General features: G+C 44.6%; 1 protein-coding gene across 2 annotated transcripts in view; it reads left to right on the top strand.

The window, feature by feature from the left end:
• LOC147717709 (E3 ubiquitin-protein ligase TRIM39-like) overlaps positions 1-19,839 on the top strand; it is a 141,163-nt gene that overhangs the window by 31,596 nt on the left and 89,728 nt on the right. Inside the window, exons 3-4 of one of the 2 annotated variants that reach the window (XM_086924493.1) lie at positions 1,348-1,584; positions 2,176-2,178. In XM_086924493.1, the coding sequence (XP_086780619.1) occupies positions 1,348-1,584; positions 2,176-2,178 (240 nt within the window). The remainder of the gene's footprint in view (positions 1-1,347; positions 1,585-2,175; positions 2,179-19,839) is intronic. The other variant, XM_086924492.1, reaches the window with a different exon arrangement.

Here is a 19,839-nt window from a genome sequence, read left to right on the forward strand (position 1 = left end):
AAAGGGGTGGTGATGAACAGAGGCAAACCTCAACGGTGACTGACCACACGTTGAAGGCAACCACCGAGCGGACACATCATGTGTGGATGCATAATCAAATAATAATACAATGCATGTGACCACATCGCGCGTGGACGCGTAATCAAAAGATAACATGTTGAATGCGTACACATCGCGCGACACAGCGCGATGAGCACGAGTAATTAAGCAACCACTACACAGGTTGTGGTTCGGCTATATAAAAATGGGAAAAAAGAAAAAAAATATTACCTCAATCACAGCGTGAGCAGCTGATGGACACTAATTGGGTACATCGATGTGTACTTGGTCTATGCTCCACACAAGGAAATTAATTGAGACAGGAAGTGACGCCTCTCACACGCTGTCGAATTAGAATCAGCAAAGAAGAGTATTATCATCCTAACAAATGGTAAGTAATGGGTGGGCTAAAAGGCTCTTTTTAGAATTTTTTCTTTTTAGATTCAATAGATTTTCTCCATAGCGACAGTGCATGTGCGCTGCCTGCAGGTCCGATCTTAAAACTGCGAAGATGGCTGGAGTCACCTTGAAACTCTCAGGACGTCTTTCAGTAACCGAGGGTATATTGTGCCACGGAGTACACATCTCGGCACTGCTAGAAGCACATTGGTACAAGGAAAACATGGATACTGGTGTCCAGGTCACCTTTCTTTACGAGCCACTTTACAAGACATGTTGCAGACATCTGCAGATAGAAACATTCGATAGGTGTGTGTTGTATATCTTTGCAGAGGTATTTTGTTCATACTTGGGATGTTAATCTTTTTAACCTTCTGTGATGGGAGTTCACTGGGGCTAAACAACAACTTACCACACTAGTCCATGTCCATTGCTCTTGCCAGCTGTAGCCTCCCAGCATTAAATCATTACTGGATGGTTCCACTCCTGGCAAAGTATGACACTGAATAGTTAAGAGCCTCCTGTAAGTGTGTGTAATTGTATAGACTTAAGTTTGCCTTTTCTAGTTTTTTATTTTGCAAATGTTTTTCTTTTTAAGTAAATCCACTACTGATGTTTTTTAAAGGCTTACAGCCTATATTACCAGTAAATCAGTTCTAAACTTTGTGCTGGGAGATGGATCAAATAATGAGTGATAGAGAGTTGAATTGTTTGCGAGTTGTTGCTGAAGTTTAATGTATATGTCTTTGACTGTGTTCTGCTTCACAAATGGTTAGGTGTATAATTCTATGTGTATGTTTCTGGTAAGCGCACACCACTGTTTGTGTCAGATGCAGACAGTGTGATTACAGTTGGGTGTGTCATACAAATACAAAAATGATATGCTTTGTTTTGTTGTTTTTAATGAAGGGAAACTTCAAGGGCCAGGTGGAGGTGATCCGTAGTACATTTGAGCTTCTGAAAAAGTTTCTGGACAAGGAAGAGCAGCAACTTATGAGTAAACTGGAAAACGAGCATAAAGAAAATATGAAGAACATTCAAGAGAAGCTGTGTGAACTGGAGAAGCAGCAATCCACCCACCGAGACCTGATCACAGAGATAGAGGGGAAGTGTCAGCAGCAGGATGTGGAGCTACTGAAGGTGAGAGTTAAACATCTAAGGAAGTAGAAGAGGAGAGCTCTGTTGATAGAGAAGTGTCAGCATTGAGCAGAGGGAGACTATAGCGTCTTAAACAGACTTTACCTAACTGGGCGATTTGGTGCTGTACCCGTGGCTTTTAGGTCAATGCGCAAGCGCATTGACCTAAAATGCGCGTGCACATCATCAAATCGCCGTCTGTTCCCTCAGCCGCACTCCTCCCACACCTTTGAAGTGAAGCTTAGCTTCATTTCAAGGGCCCCTGCTGCTTCACACCCTCATCGCCGCTCTCCCTGCTCCCCCCCCTGCTGCGGCCGTGTCGCATTTCTCCTTCCCCCAGCAATGCCCTCCGTCTTGTTTTGAACGTCTTCTCCGTGCTTTCCTGTCAGTTTCAGTGCCTTTCCCTTTCTTTTCCTTCATTTTTAACGAGTTCTCCTCGCTTTTTCTCATTATTTGAGTGCCTTCTCCTTGATTTTTGCCGCTGCTTTCACCTTGCTTTCTCCGCGTTTATCTCATTGACATGCCTCCACTGTTTAAGCTCACTAATCGGTGTCCCATGTTTATGGTCGTGCCTTTTGGCCACCTTTTTATCCTTTGCAGTGTATGCCTTCTGGTTGGGTTTTGTTCTGTGATTTTTTTTCTCTTTCAAATTGCGTTTACCTAGCAGTTGTACTGACTTTTTTTGTGTACCCATTTCAGTTATTTGTGGAGTTTTTGTGGGCAGTGCCTCTGGCTTGAACTACTTAGATGACTAGACTGAACCAAAAGCAACATTGATACGCTTCAGAGTGGACAGCCAGCAAGTTCCTCATAAACCGAAGCTGTAGCATAGTGTATCTTCTTGATACGTTCATGGTCTGACTCGCTTTTGATACTTAGTACCCGAAGCAGGTTTGCACTGCTAGCTTGTTTCGTTTAACACTACAAACCACTTGAGGCAGACACCATAGTATAGTTGATGCTTAAATATCCGCGACGGTAGCCGTCGAGTTCACACAGCAGGAAAGTCTCGCATGAACGTAAAATTCCTGGTTGCCTGCACTTAGGTGGCGGGAGTGACCTTCCGCCCCGAGTCTCTCAGCAGTCTAGAAACCTCGAATTGGTTTACGTGCTGGCCGTCATGGAATGAATGTCACATGTGACCTGAGCTCTTTATTTTTTTTTAACTACTTCTTCGCCTTTGAATACTTTTGTAATATTTTTGAGGCAGGCACCCACTGCGTTGGTGGCACACGTCTGGTTCCGGCTCCTAACTTGCAGTCACCGTCGAGTACCTGCCCAGTTTGCTTCATAATCGCTTTGACCCATTTTCTCTCACGCCCTGCGTGTACTCGGATTATTAGATGTCCATTCCATAATAACCATTGGGCGTTTCTGGTTTAATGCAGCAATAAATGTTACCCATTTAGCCTGGTTGTGCGCAAGCAGCATCAGTCAGTGTAGGAGTTAAAAGTTGGGCATGCCACAGTTTGACCTAGAATGAGGGGAAATAAGCTGCTTATTCATGCAGCGAAAAAACATGGGAGCATTACACTGAACGTGCGTTGCTTAGTTTATTTGAAAGTTCTGTATTGGAAGAATGTAAGCTAAACAGATTCACTGAAAGTCTACAAACAATATCCTTTAGATTCGTCACACTATTTCACAGTGTTCGTTCTTATAAGCAAAGCATTTACTTTCTTGTACGTATTCTGGGAGAGAATAATTTTCAGTGAAACAGTTTTCCACCAAGGAGCAAATGAATGTCACGTTAAAAGTGATATGAAGTGGGTTGTTTGCTGATTCTTTGGACTCCTTTCAAACTTTACGGAGCCCGATTTTCCATGTCGCAAAGCTAGCGCAGACTTCCGCTCTGCACAATAAATTATTCTACAATCCAGGTAGGAAAGCAACCTGTCAGGTTCGTTGTGCTAGTGTGGTGGAGTACCTTCTGATTTTACCTCTCACAGGAGCATGTTGCTTTTCTGCTGTCGGGTTTTAGTGCTGATATAGTGCACACTGAAACGTCTACTGTTCAGCGATGTTCCTCGGTCTGTTTGCAGAGTTGTATAAATAAAAAAACTTTTTTTTTTTCTTGGATTCGGCTGTGCTTTTATTGGGTTGCAGTTTGGGGCAAACTGCACCCCGTTCTCTCCCCTACCCACCACCACACAGTTAAATGCCTCGTTTTGCCCTGTGTGCCTATTTTGTCAAGTACGCCCCCTTCGTCAATGAGGTGAAGTCCTTGTATACCGCCTAGCGATACCCCATGCACTAACTAAGCACACGGTGTTAACACAGAACCCTGGAAGTCGCATTATGAATGGGGCTTCATGAGAAGCCTGTTAAGGGCCTGGCAGTGCCATTCAATGTCAACACTCTTCCTTCTCCTTGCCTTATAAGGGCTGAAGCCCTGCTGCCGACTCCTGTGTCTGGTGCAGCTGAGTAAGTTCCTGGTCATAAAACAGGAAATTATAACTTGACAGGCCATCCATCTGGTTTTTAGGTATGCGTCTCCTGCAAAAGGCATTTCTCAGCTCAAGTCCTGTTGGGCCGCTCCAGCTAACATGTTATTCATTTAGAACTAGCGTGTCGGGATTGGTTTTGCTGAGAACATTTTTTTCCTAAAAGGCAGCACGCTGCGATTAAAATGAAGTTTCTTTTCCCCGAGGCACAGTTTAGCTCTTCTGCTAAACATCTGGCCTCAATCAAGCTTCAGAACCCTTAAATTCCACCCCTGCCCTTTATAAAGAAATGTGGCTGAACTTCGAGAATGCCATACAGCTTGTGATGTTAGTTCTGCTCGAGATGTAGTGGGGCCTCCAGGGTTTTTTTTTGTTACAACTTTGCTACACGTGCTCCTAAGTTTACTGATTTTTGTTTCCACATAAACTAATCAGTATTTCTTTACAGGTCAGTTGACCCAGCACTTCTGTCTTAAGCTTTTCTCTTCGGTAGGTTCTGAGTTGGGAGGTATTGAGTGAATTGCTCTTCAAATTCACTCAGTAGCCAGTAATTCAGGTAATAAACTGTACACTATAGGCGTAACCGCAGACTTCAGTTCTCTGCAGGCTCTTAATGGGGTACACAAAAAAAAACATAGCATAGCATACAGCATCACTCACCACCACCACAGCATCACTCAGGGGCACCACAACATCACTATGCTCTACCACAGCATCACTAAACGCCACAGCATCACTCGTTCGCCATCACAACATCACTCAGCGCCACCAGAGCATCAATCTGTGCAACCATTCAACAACAACTGGTTCAAATATGTTCTCTCAATGTTTCAAGCTTTATTGCGAATGTAACAAATATGTTAATATATCACTTCTGTTCTTGGATTTTCGTCACAATAAAATACACTGAACATAATCTTCACAAAAGTTATTTACAAAAGTTTAAGCTATTGCCATTATAAATTACAATACCTTTTATTTAAGTATTAATTATTTAAAAAAAAATTAAAAGCCATTTTCATTTTCTAATATCAATACATGTAAGTCACGTAAATACAACACATATTGCATTACAGATGGTATAGGTATCACATTTGCGAAAGTTATAACTATTGGCATTGTAAATGACAAAGATATTAATTTCGCTATTTTCAAAAACCAAACATAAATTAAAAATGTGTCATTTACAAGACCAATAGCTCCAACTTTTCTAATGCGAGACCTATTGCATTTCGAATGCTTGTTAGCAGTAGTGGACGAGTAGAGTGAAGTTATTCAACCGTAGGGATGAAAACAAATGCCTAAAATCCTCTTTTGGGTGAAGAGGTAGGAGCGTTCCATAGAGAAGAAGTGAGAAGTCACCTGAAGCTCCTTTGAGTTTGTCTGCTGTGCGTCACACTAAATAATGTAACTTACTGCATCAGTGTCCTTTTTCCTTATTTACATCAACTTATCAATGCAGTTATTCAATAGCTATCATTGTATTACTTTTTTAAACTTGAATTTACCAGCACCATTCTGAAACGTTTACTGTTTTTATACTTCATGACATAATTTTACTGGAGTAATAAACATGTCAGCAAGGGAGCGCATATATTATCTTGTTCAGCTAAAAGAGAACCATCATCTATACAAGCTGATCCATGGTTTTGTTTCACATTTTAAAAAGGGAAGTTGCTGATGTTTCCCTCCTTTAAAGAATCCTGCATGTTCATGCTAGAAACACTTACTAGCAACCAGAGCTAGTCGGAAAGTCCCTTTGAGCTGCTGTCTGTGAGCTGGCCCTCACTATGCAACAAGTGTCAGTCGCGAGCTTGCTGTAAGCTGCTGTCTTCAGTGTGGCTGCATCGCATGTCCGGGTTGAAACGTCGATGGTTGTTTTTCCATTCATGCTCCATCAGTCCTGTTAGCGCACAAATTCACATAATTACATTTTCTAGCTGGTGCTATTGTTTGTTTGAATTTGAACTTGGAGCTTGTCTTCAAAAGAGTTTTTATTGTAAATAGGTGTACAGTATTATGTCACTCTTGTGTTTAATACACACATTTCGTCACTTTGTCCCCACACTCACTATGTCACTTTAATCACGCTCACATGTGCCGCTTCACCAATTGTTGTTTATAGTGCATAGGCCCAGGTTCTGAGGGATACTGGGTTACCCCACTGTTTTGCATATTGACACTGGCAAAGAGACTCCCATTAAATGCTGTGCCTACACGCCATCCCTCTGAGACAGCTTGCATTCGTCAGCCTGTTTCTTCTCAGCAAACATTATCAGCAATGTGCATTATTTTTAATAAGTAAGTGCACTGCCTTAATATTTTGCTATCTACTATACCATCCAACCTTCTTCAACAAGTCTGTTTCATCAAATAATTTGTTGGGATGGAAGTTCTCTGCATGGCACTGGAAAGCAGCACTGCCTTGCCCTAAATGTTTTTCTGATTTGCCATGCACAGAAGTCCAAGTGAGTTCAGTGGTTCATGCAGTACTACTGAGTTATCTAATTCATTGACACAGCTCTGGGGTATAGGTGGCTGTGTAATCATAGTGAGATGAAAGGCTTTTCTATCTGTGCTACTCTCGGAGAACTACCTTCTGCCATCCCTCTTGTAAAGTTATAGGCAGTCTTCCTAGCTCGAGTCGTTTACCTCCATCACAGCTGTGATTTGTGGAAGATATTATATCCTGCTGTCATAGACATATCGTGATAAACCATATCGACCATTGAAATGTTCCATTGAAGTAAGTGGAGATCTGTGCCTATGTTGGTGTACTTGTTTTTGCTCTACACACTGATAAATAGAAATGCCTGGGACAGGGTAGAGTGAACTTATGGAAAAAAGATGTTGAACCCGAAGGATACTGTGGGTAGAAACCAGCCATGTTTGGCTACTTCCATACAGCATTAGTCAACTAAAACAAATGGGCCAAAGCAAAACTGTTAGTAGTAGAGATCGGTTAAACCTTGCTGGGTTTGAGGGAACAGTGGGTTTTGGGTATCATTCTGGATCAGAGCCACCCAGAACTTGAAGTGCTGGTGACAATGCAAGGGGAAATGGGAAAATTGGTAGAAGATTTTCACAGATCAGAAGGAAATGACCACTAGTCCCATCCCCTAAGGAGCCGTGGACCCAACAGGCAACCAGCTCACAGCACCAGAGATACTCGGCAAGTCTGAGCAGTTGCATGGAGGAACTAGAAAGCTGAGTCATAAAGAGCACTCATTGTTCTGGGCGCTGCAGCCGCAGCTCTCCCGAGATCTGGCACAAAAGAACAGAGAAGAAATAGAGAGCTGCCACCGCAGGACAAGCTACCCTCTGCCATAGCAATCGCCAAACAAGCCGCAGAAGCCGGCAGAGGGAGAGCTGGTAACTATAACATCCAATAGCAACTGATTGACATTCAAAGTCCTGGTAGGAAGGGGAAGATTGAGTGTTACATCCAATCCATCCTGGAGCACATTTGTATAGACGTGGAGGCTGGATTTAACTCTTTCTTGAGTTGGACCAGTACGGGTCAGTGAAGGCTGATGGCACAAGGGTGTCTGGTCACTGAAACGTTTGTTTCTTTGGGACTTTCAAACTGATCAGGATACCTTCTCGATGAAGTGACTTTCTTGAAATGTCATGATTTTTAATATAGACAGGGATCAGTTCAGGAACCTGTACGCTTTGGAGAGTAGTGGTGATCACCTAGGTTTCAATAAGAAACTGGCATCTATATCTCCACAATCAACCAATAAAATATGGTCTTCTCTACACACAGACCCAGATTAACTTGTTGGCAATCTTGGATATGCTTCAGATTCTAGGTTTCTTGGTGAACTGCCATCATGTTGCAGTGTGGGGTTGTTCTAGGGGCACATACTCTACATTTCCCCATCATATATTTCTTGTGTCGGGAAAAACATGTTGAGAAATGTGTTTTATTTTGAGCGTAGACCCTAGGAGTAATTTGTCACGATGACGTCCACACAATACGTACCCACCATCTTCAGATTCATTTCATTTCGAAAATCTTTATTCGAATTCTTGAAAATTCATAAAAGCATATATATAATAATACAATTCATAAAAATCCATGACAATAATAATAATAATATTCGTAATCAAACACTGGTAAGTCGAATTTAAGCATTTTCCATCATCTTTCGAGCACAAACTGCAATTTTTAAGAAAGTGCAGGTACGACAAATTATCTCCTCATTATCCAGTGAAAGCAGCAACTGGTAGGATTCATCCAGGGTGATTGGTCTATGTTTTTTTTTAAAAAGGGGCTTAAAAGCCATTAACATATTTCAAATAATAATTACATGAAAAGAAAAAATGTAAGTCATTTTGGTCGCTTAGCCCATTACAGGGACAGCTTATTTTATTCGAACTTAGGTGGTGCTCCAAGGGAAAGTTTAACAGATATCTAATGGATCCAGCCCTTAATCAGAATAAAAGGCTTCTTTCCGAATGTGTCATCGGTAAAATTAAGTACAATGGTAGGGGATGTCTGTATAGTCCCATATCCATGTAATTTACAACTGTGGGTTTTCCTGATTGTGTCCTAATTCTACCTGTTGTATAAAGTGCAAAAAGTGCTTCCTTCAATTCAGTTTTGTTCACCGTATTAACATTACTGGGATTGATGAAGTTGTTATCTTTCCCTATCTTACACAAGCTTTTGTGGACAGACGACAACCATGGGATCTCCATCCCCCTTTCACAACTCAAACAGTCAGATATAATTTCTTGGGTCAAAGTGGCCGAGTTGTTCCTCCATACCGAGTGCCAAAATAGCACTGGTCAGGCTTTAATAAAATCCAAAACAAAGGGTAAGTTTAATTCGCTGTGCACTATATAGTTAGGTGTAGAAATAGGTGTGCCTAACAGCTTCCTGCAGAACCGGTTTTCTTCCCACTGTATATGACAGTTATCTCCGGTGCCCCATACTTCTGCCCCGTAGGTAACTACGGGTACGCATTGTAGTTTAACATTTTTGACAATTGCTTTAGTGGCGCCTGATCTTTTAGATCGGTCTGTAGTTTACGGGGTCAGACCTATCTCCCTTCTTGTATATTGGAACAATTATACTAGTTCCCCAGGTTTCAGGCATCGTTGCTTGGGGCAAGCTATTAAAAACATTCACAAGCTTTGGGGCCCAGAGGTCAGGTTTCCATTTAATGAGATCTATAGGCAACCCGTCAGGTCCGGGTGCCTTATTGCCGAGACTCTGGGCAATTGCCTCTTCCACTTCCACATCCTCTTCCACTTCCCCCAGGGTTATCTGTATGTTACTAAACTGGTCTGGAGCTTCGAAAATTGGGCTATTTAATGGTAGGGCGTAGATTTTTGCAAAATCTAGTTCCCAAACGCTACTAGCGATGGTGCAACTTATTGGTGTTAGTTGTTGGCCCATGATCTGGAGTTCTTTTACCGCGGGCCAGAATAGGTTGCTGCATTTCCCTCCTGCAGTTTCAGCTAGTGTTTCCCAGCGGTCTAGTGCTAATTTGTAGGCTTTCCTAGCCACACTGACATTTGACCTAATTCTGGGGGTCTCTGTAAGGGCCTTGTGCAAATTTCTGTTTGCTACAGAGCAGTTGTAGTCAAATCACTTTGGATCCTTTTGGCCCAAAAGTGCTGGTACTGACAAAAGGGTTCTGACCATAGAACATATTTTAGTAAAATGTGTAATGACATCGTGGCCTCTAGTTGCTATATTTGAGCATATATTAATTGATATCTGCTCCTCTTTTAATAGGGACTTAAAAGTCTCGTCTTTATCTATGCCCCTCCATTTCAGCCTCAAACTATCCGTGGTTACACTTATGTCCCTCGCCCCCTGCATAATAACATAGACGAATCGTTGGGCTAATCTTAGAGTGATTGTCACTGGATTGTGGTCCCCAAAATCTGTTGCCACAGTTTCTGTTGCTAGTATGAGGTCCGCCATACCAGGGGAGACAAAGATAAAGTCAATAGTAGACGTACCTACTCTTCCTCTATGCGTGGGAGCCTGCTGAAGTGTAGGTTGTTGGCCAAGGTCCATTGCATTGCTCATAATATGTTCGGTTAGCAGGGCTCTCAATTCAAATCCCCTCCGCTTACCTGGGTCCCCCTGTCTTATTCCCATATCCTGTGTGTCCTTTGGGAGTTTTGCATTGAAGTCTCCACCCAGTATGATTTCCAGACTTTCACCATTACCTCGGCTAACCTCTAGATTAGAGATAAGTTTAAAACGTGCTACAAAGTTTTTATTTGGGACAGTAATGAAATCATTATTATAAAAATGTATTAGGAGAAAGGGGACTTGGCGCTTATATTCAATAACTTGTATGTTGGTATTATTGGTATTTATATTCCTATAGCTCACCCCAGCCAGTATACTGAACCCCACAAACAAGCCTCCTACTGCTCGACCAAAGTGGGATTTGCGGGCCGCTAAATTAAAACAATGGAACCCATCAATATGTAAGTCATGTGATGCCCATGTTTCTTGGAACATTACTATGTCATACATAGAAATTAAGTGTACCCAGTCTTTATCCACTAGTCTGGGTTCAAGACCAGGAACGTTCCAACTGAGTATTTTGAGGTCGTGGTCATTATTCTGCTTAATTGCTATGACTTTATTAGGGACAGAGGTTGGTACAGTTAATTCATTTACTGGGCTTTTTTGATTATGTGTCCCCTTACCTATCACCAATTGCCCCGGGTAGTTCTTAGCTTCCTTCCTATCCCGCAAGGGGTTTGAAACAGTCAATTCAGATCTGTCCTCTGGAGTAGTTATTACTATTACTAGGGGCGGGTTATCATCACCTTTTCCCATAATTGCTACATCACTACATGAATCAGGGGAATTCCAGGTGGCTGAAGTGGGAGTTTCCTCACACCGTCAGTGCACTCCCTCGAGACCTTCATGTGCATAGAGAGCCTCAAAACGGTTGTAAATAGGGTTGTTGAACTGGCTGGTATAAGGGTCCCTGTACCACCGTCCCTGTACGTGTTGTAAGTGCATATTGCGTTGAGCCATGGGTGGTGGGGGATAGAAATAACCCAGGTCTACTGTTTGTATCCTGCTCTCAAGGTTTCCTGCTCTCCAATCACTAATATGATTTACCACTCGCCTATCTTTAAAATTTACTACAACACAATCTCCATCTTGATCTTTTTTCCTCTGCCCTATCCAATGTAAACTGCGAACATGTAGGATTCGACCGTCCACAAATGGTGGAATCGACCTGTACCTATTCAGCCAGTAACTGACTTTATTTTTGAGTTCAAGGTAGTTTTCTGATTTTGCTTCTCCTAAGACTGGTACCCCTATTAAAACCACAGTAAATGGGAATGATTCGGTTGGCAGATTGATACTCGTGTGTTTATTCATTGGTCTTGCCCTATCAGGATGGTCAAGTTGTGTCAGCTGGTTCTTACCCAAGGCCTTATCTGCTCTTTTGTCTCCAACCTTCCCATTAGTGTTGGCAGTTTCTTTTTCCCTAATCTGGGGGGCAATAGGTGTCTCCATTCCCTCTGCCCCTGGAGTTACTGGGGGATTGTTAATGCATGTGTGTGCCCAGTAGTGGGTATTACGGGCAATTGCATGTGTTCAGCTGATTTACGTACGCCAGGTATGGCTGCTAGGCTATTCATATTTTTAGGCGGGTGTATATGATTCGTGCTGTTTTGAGTCTGTGTCGGTTTTGCATACATCAACAACAGCTCATTATCCATCCGCGAGACTTCTGTTTTTTCCAGTTTCTCTCCTATCCCCTTTACCCTTTCATACAGAGGTAACATAAGCAACCTCATCAAATGTTTCATCTTTGAAATAAGCCCCTCTCCACCTTTTGAATTATCCATAGCCTGACTTGCCTGTTCTACCGAAATGATATCAGGACTTATAGTTTCCTTAGTGATTGTTAGCATTGCGTGGTCTATGGAAGTTATAGTCTGTACTGCTCTGCTAGTACTCCTAGATGTTTTAATCTTATTTACTCCCTTTCCGAATGCAATTTTTGCCTTATCAACCCTTGATTTCCTATGTGCTTTGAGATTGTTAGTAGGGGCTTCATTGCATATATTGGTTTTCCCCCCGTGATTGGATGCATTTTTGGATTTGGACCTATTCCTAGGGAGTGGGGTGTTATTACTGACTACGCTATTTGAGTCACTAGACTCAGCTAGTTCTTCTGCGGAGCCACTACTTTGTAACAGTTCTAGGTTTGGCGTAGAGGTAAGTAAGCCCTCGTTGTCAATTGCCAGATTCTTCCCCCCTATTGATGGTCTAACTTGGTGTGGTGTGCAAGATTTTGCTATGAGTCCCGTAGACGAGCGCCTATTAAATAGTAGTTCCGTTGACAGGCGTTTCTCAGTTAGAGCTATTTCTTTTTCGAGTACACTAGCAGCTCTAATGATGAAATTGTCAGTGTTCCCGTAATGCTGCCACCAACCCCACCCCCTCGCACTGTATCCTTCCTTGTGCACATGGCCTCCAGACTCAAGCAAATATGTTAACAATATCATAAGTGGTACATCCACCCCAGGATGTTAATGATGTGGCCCAGCCCAGCCTCGAACAGTCATGAATGGTCACAAATGGTCCCGCCCTTGTCCCGGGCTTTGCCCGGCTCGTCCCGCGAAGCGGGTGACAGCCCTGTTTAAATGCGCCTCCTGGCGCTGCGTGGATAGAGCGTGCCGCCACTAAGGCAGCCGGGAATTGGAGTCCCGGGGCGGCGGTGCAGCTTTGACACCAGATGACTCCTGGCAGTGGCGGCGTTCCCCCGAGTAAGGGTATGGCACAGGTAGGTCTCCAAATTCGTTAGCTTGCTCCCCCACTCCGCCGGTGACAGCCCTGTTTAAATGCGCCTCCTGGCGCTGGCGCTGCGTGGATAGAGCGCGCCGCCGCTAAGGCAGCCGGGAATTGGAGTCCCGGGGCGGTGGCACGGCTTTGACACCAGATGACTCCTGGCAGTGGCGGCGTTCCCCCCGAATAAGGGTATGGCACAGGTAGGTCTCCAAAATTCATTAGCTTGCTCCCCCACTCCGCCGGTGACAGCCCTGTTTAAATGCACCTCCTGGCGCTGGCGCTGCGTGGATAGAGCGCGCCGCCGCTAAGGCAGCCGGGAATTGGAATCCCGGGGCGGCGGCGCGGCTTTGACACCAGATGACTCCTGGCAGTGGCGGCGTTCCCCCCCCGAGTAAGGTTATGGCACAGGTAGGTCTCCAAATTCGTTAGCTTGCTCCCCCACTCCGCCGGTGACAGCCCTGTTTAAATGCGCCTCCTGGTGCTGGCGCTTCGTGGATAGAGCGTGCCGCCGCTAAGGCAGCCGGGAATTGGAATCCCGGGGCGGCGGCGCGGCTTTGACACCAGATGACTCCTGGCAGTGGCGGCGTTCCCCCGAGTAAGGGTATGGCATAGGTAGGTCTCCAAATTCGTTAGCTTGCTCCCCCCTTCAGATTCTTTTTTCCACCATTGAGTTCAGAAGCCGGCATCAAGGGAACTGAAAATCAGCTTCAACCCTTTATTAACCCCTTACATTCAGTACTAGTTCCAATGGACAGCGCAGCACTGGGGAGGAATGTTTAATAGCATCTATGAGGTTAATAAACACTTGACATCAAAAGCACTTCAAAATCTGAAGAATTTTATTTACCAAAGTTCTAGAAAGGATTGTGACCATGGGACAGATTATATGGAATAACTGTTTTTTTCTGTCTTCAGGTTTTTTCCACACCTTTTTGTTTTGTACAGAAATCCTTTTAGATTCTGCCCTTTGTGCTATCACCAACGCCTGTTGGTAAATAAGCTGACTGTGTGAAATTATTTGAGCAAAGAATTTAGCAGAAACATTTTACTAATCACACCATGGTAGCGAAATCCAGTCCAACTTCATGATTACAGCTCCAAGGATTATGGCTCCACTTTGGCTGTACTGAAGTACAGGGGATTCATCTTCCAAATCAGAGAATGAACAAGTTGAGTGGATACTCAATATCTCTCTTGCACCTTCAATCCAGAAAATGGCCTTGTTGCAGCTTTAAAAAAGTAAAGAAAGATATGTTTGCAATGCCTCCCAGTAAGAGAATTTTCTATAGGTAATCTCAGCAAAACACATTTTGTCTCCATCATCCTATTGTGTCTTTACCTCACTATTTGCAGTTGGAGCTGACTATGTATGAGTGAATAAATAAGTGACATAATGTACTAAGTGGCCTGTGTACATTTCTGGCTCCGCTCAGCCTTTCCTCATTCTGAGGCTGGTACTATGAGCACCATTAAACTGGGTAACAAAAACCATCTTTTGTCCATATCAAGATACAACTCTAGCTGTGAGTACGCCCTTCAAATGTAGAGTTGTGTTATGTTATCTTCTGTTCTTTAAAGAGAGATGGCAAATTTCTCACCTGGATACTGCTGCCCGTACTCTTAATCCTATACTTCCTCAGTTTTACAGTGATTCATCTTCCACACAAATATGTTAATATTAAAATAGATATGAGAGACTTTATAAGACTGCTGGATGACACATACAGATGTGAAATATAGCAAGGGACATAAAGTGGGACCTTCAATTGGAATTTAAATGTTTTATAGATCTATATATTGCATGCATATAGTGATACCCATCTCACATTTTATGAAAGGATGGTCTCTTTCCTATGTGACTGCCTTAAAAAGGTTAAAGAGATTAGACCTGCTTTTTAGGTCTCGCCTGAGCCAGTGTGCATGCACCGCTCTGCGAGGCTTTTTGTAAGGGCTTCCAACTGGGACTACATGCTGGTGCGTGTGTTTTATTTTTTTGGTTCCCAGGCTATTGGCCTTTGCGTGCGTCTTTCTAAGAAAGACAGCAGACAGACACCTGTTTCATGTGTGCGTGATCTGCTAGCGCCGGGACACTCTTTTGAGTAGCTGCGCGCTCTATAAATATGTCATAAGATAACATAACATAACATAACAATTGGCCAAAGGCGGGTGCATGTCCCGCCTTCTCTCTCCCCTGGCCAAGGGAGCTCGGGCGCGAGCATCAGACCCGCACGGTGCCTGCAGCATTCCTGGCGCCATCTGTTTCCAATTATGAACACACTGTCGCTCTTTGATGTGGCTGCAATCTGCACTTGTTTTAAGTGAGCTAACACAGTGACTCACTTTTTTTGACCCGATGCCCCTCATAAAGTGACAGAACAATTCTGCTGCGCTCAATAACTCTCTCCCCCCCCCCAACCCCCCCCCCCCCCCCCCCCAGGCATCTTAAAAAAACAACAGTTGCTTACAGGGCGACTGACTCATTACGGCACATTTTGGATTAGGACAGTCTCTGACTCATAAAAGGGATAAAACAAAAAGGTCACGGGTCAGCATCACATAAAGCTATTTACAAAGACATTTTGAGTGAGATACAGGCCAGTCCCCACATCGGGTATACACCCCAGAATTCCCCACTCAGTTGTCCTCCTCCCCCTCCCCCCAGACCCCCTCTCGGACGATGAAAATAACTCGGCACTAGTCCCCTCCGAGTCACTATGTGACGAGTGACCCTCTGTGCTCAGACCCCCCGCACACAGAACCCGCCAAGCCAGCAAGTCATCCTGCAACTTCTCATCCTTTCTAGAGAGCTGCATATGTGTTTCCTCCGCAAGTGTCCATTCCCTCACATCTCTAAGCCACACATCCACCTCAGGGGCCCTTTGTCCCATCCACGTAATGGCAACCCTCCGCCTTGCCAGGACCAACATTAATTGTAGCAATTTTAATGGGAGCTTCCGCCTCTTTGGCCTGGGTATCAGCCCTAACATACAGTGCAAGGGGGAGAGCGCAATACGGAGACCAGTAGTGGTCCGAATACGGACCACCACTTCCGCCCAGAAATATGCAACCAGCGGGCACTTCCAAGCCAGATGTAGGAACCCGGCTCCCCTCTCGCCACACCTGGGGCAATTGTCTCTATTATTGTCGGAAAAGCGACTAAGGGAGAGCAAGGTGACGTACGTGCGGTGTAAAAAGTTATGATAAGCTTAAAGCGGGCATTGCAAGACACCCGGCACGTTAACACCCCGACGCGCCTGCGCTTTCCATGATCCAGAGGGATTCCCAAGTCCGCCGCCCAGGAGGGCGGCACCGGGAGAACCGAGTCGCGCTTCATCGCAGCGTAGAGCAAGGCAATCAGCCTCCGGCCTCTGCCACAGGAGAACAAAATATGTAAAGTGTGGGTCATCGGGGGAATCTCCGGGCACTGCGGCCAGACCGAACGGACCACGGAGCGCATGCCCTGGTAGTGCAAATAATGGCGCTCAATAACTTTATCTTCAGATGGATGAGTAGCTTGGTGCAGAGCTAAGTGAGGTAGAGCTTGGCGTGGCTTCGTAGGAGTTGGTTAAATCTGCCACACCTTACCCACAGGTTTGCTGGTGCTGGTCCAGAAGCATCTCTCGACGTGGCCCCCCCTCACTCTCCCGGAGACCCTCGGCCAGCACCGAACCCCAGGGCTGCACACCACGTCTGGATGTGGCGCGACTAAAGCTGTGGGCAGAAGCAGGAGCAGTCAAATCAGTTTAGTCCTACACAGCAATTGGCGCCAACACCGGTGGGCACCCACGTGCCCTTTTCAAACCAGCCATCAGTGTGGGCTTTCTATTTTGGTGTGTGGCGCCCAATCGAATCGTAACATTTTAATACACGTTAATAGAATACATGAATAATAATGATTTCCCCTTGAAAGCAAAACAAGCCAGCGTGAAAACATGAACGAATTTAGCAAATACGTATTATTATTTTCCTGTTCGTGGCACTAGTTTCTACATGACTCATTCAGTGACCTATTTCCAGTTAAGTTCTTTGTTGTATACTGCTCAAGTAGGCAAATGCACCATGGCTCTGCTGTTTTTAAGGGAAATTCAATAAAACCGTTGCAGCAGAAACCCAAATAAATTAAATGTTAAATATACATGGGTTCACCACAAAAGCTCCAATATATTGTCCTTGCCCTCTAGGGAACTTTCACATTTTTTAAACACTGTGAATATATGAAGTTTTGATTAGCAGGGGTTCCTCATCCCAAAAACGAGACCACGTTTCCTCGCAGTAATGAATATTCGTGGTTAAACAGTTTCTGACAGACAGAAATGCACCTCTGGATTGTTTTTGGCAACTGTTTTACTTGCACTATACGGGGAAAATACTATGATGAATATTCCAGCGCAAAACTCGTAAATAGCTTCCGGTGGCATCAAAGAGTGATGGGCTTGTCGACATCTAACAGCAGACCGAAACTCCCCAGGTAAACACCCAAGTGAAAGCTGTAGAAACCGATGGAAAAAAAACACATTGGATACCAGGATACTGATGTAACTATAATCAAAGTAGGAATGCACCAGTGTGTTTCACGCCCGGAAGAAAGCAATCTCCTGCAGAGCACCTGCAAGACTACAGTCAAGCTCTCCAAAGCTTCAGTGACAGCCTCTGCTCCCTCCCCTTGTACCTTCACAGGAGCACGTGCACTTTCAGTGCAGCACACTTGGGGCAGACGGTCCTCCTGTATACAACAGCACAAAATCCTCAGGCCCGTATTATAGCGCTAGATTCTCTTGGACTCTACAAGTGGATCCCGACCGAAACAAGGAAAACGGTGTGACAGGCCCTCGTCAGCAGCAGGCTAGACTACGTCAACGCACGCTATGCAGGAATCCCAGCCAAACACCTGCGTCGACTACAATGCATCCAAAACGGCTCCGCCCGACTGACCTTCAACGCGCCCCGCCGCAGCCACACCACCCCCCTCCTGAGAGACCTGCACTGGCTCCCCGTTGGCAAGAGAATCAGCTTCAAGCTCCTCACCCACGAGCACAAGGCACTCCACAACGCCAGACCAGCCTATCTCAACAGCAGACTCGGCTTCTACACCCCCACCCGCCAGCTCCGCTCCGCCAGCCTCGCCCTCGACGTTGTCCCCCGCATACAACGAAAGACCTCCAGCAGCAGATCCTTCTCCTACCTCGCCGCCAAGACCTAGAACACCCTCCCGATCCACCTACGGAAGACCCAAGACCTACTCACCTTCAGAAGACTCCTGAAGACCTGGCTCTTCGAGCAGTAGCGGCACCCCCCTCCCCTCAGTGCCTTGAGACCCTCACGGGTGAGTAGCGCACTTTACAAGTTCTTTGATTGATTGATTGATTGGACTCTCGGTGGCAGCTGAGATTATGCAGTGACAGGACGGGAAGAGACCACAGGTCAGAATGACAATTATCTGTTTCCTTTTCCTGGAGTAACTGAGACTTGTAGAAACTGCGGAGCAAAAATTACTCTCAGAAAAACCCATTGACCGCTTCACACGTTGTCTAAACAGCACTAGGCGCTACTCGTGTCCAAAAAGCACTCGGCGCTACAGTGCCTCTTAACGATGATTTTCCATTGAAAGCTTTGCTGTGTCTTCACTCTGAGTTTATAAATTGTAGCTTTGTAATGTGCGCTCACTGGTGTAATAAACCATACTCTCCTTAACATTAGCACGTTTCTAAAGTTTTAACCCTTTAATAAAAGGTAGTACGCCCCCAGTGTAATGTAAAAAAAAAAATGCTTCTCCCCACTGGGCGTTTTATGAATGCGTTAATGAGCTCAGAATGTGTGTGGCCGCTGCGGATGTCGGTCTTATCTTTTTATCTTTTTTTATTCTGACCCCCGTGAATGATTTATCTGACTATTTTTTAAGCTCTGCATAGTGTGCAATATTCATTGTTGTGATGGGCTCTGTGCCACCAGTTATGCACACTATCTGACGGCATTCACAAAGTGACGCTTGTCCTGACCGGATCAGGTTTAACCTGGTGTTTTAAGTTGAATTGTAAAATGCAAACTCTATAATTTCCTTTCTGAATCGATTCCACGATCGGATACCTTTTTCTGCGAGGTTCTTGACGCTGACGAGGCGTGATGTCTTTGGTGAACGCGGCTCTCCTCACATCACCTCACTCACACAAAGCTCATTTGTGCCCACTCTCTGCCAAGGGCCTCTGTCCCTCCTGTGTGTTCTGAACAGAGCCTGTCACTTCCCTTCCTCAATTGTGTCCTTCGTTCCATCCAAGCACCACGCTCAAAGAGAGTCCCCCAAATTTGGCTTTTTTGAGTGAGTGTGTGTGTGTGTCTGTGTGTGTGTGTGGGGGCGGGGGGGGTGTCGGGGAGGGCTTGTGTGATTTAAACCAGCTTTAAAAGTTATGATCCTCTTCCCCAGCCGCCTGGAAGGAATAGTGCACCCTAACACACACATACATACTGGAAATTGTGCTGTTCATTAAGTAACAATAGATGTAGCACCCAGGTTAATCTGATGTGTGGCTAAACACTTATATAGACCTAAAGGAGAGGCCTATTGGCTATGCCAATGCTTGTTAATTTTGGGGCCGTGGAGATGGACATTGTGGGTATATTCTCGGTGGCCCAGTAGAGGCCTTTTGATCAGGAGGATACTTTATTTGAATCTTGAGTTTGCAGACATTTTGAAAACGTTGTCCTCCATCTCTTTTATGAAACAATGATCACAACAATTGTCTTCTCGAGTGTAATCGATGTTCATAATTACAGCATTATTTCTTAAAAATTGTATCTGTTTCTTTTTTTAGTTTCAAACTATTTTATTGAGAAACTTTCAGATACATTCATTCAAAGCTTTCCAAAATATTATATCAAAACGTCTCCATTTTACTTTTTAACCTGCAAATAACAAACTATTCATGTTATCCTGGTCACCCGCCCTTGCACACACAAGGACATGTTTTTTTATTTGCTGGTGCTTTTTTTATTCCCACCCTCCCTCTCCCTCTCCTCGTGAAGGGCAGT

The sequence above is a fragment of the Lissotriton vulgaris genome, chromosome 5 (genome assembly GCF_964263255.1).
Source record: "Lissotriton vulgaris chromosome 5, aLisVul1.2, whole genome shotgun sequence".
Lineage (NCBI taxonomy): Eukaryota > Metazoa > Chordata > Amphibia > Caudata > Salamandridae > Lissotriton > Lissotriton vulgaris.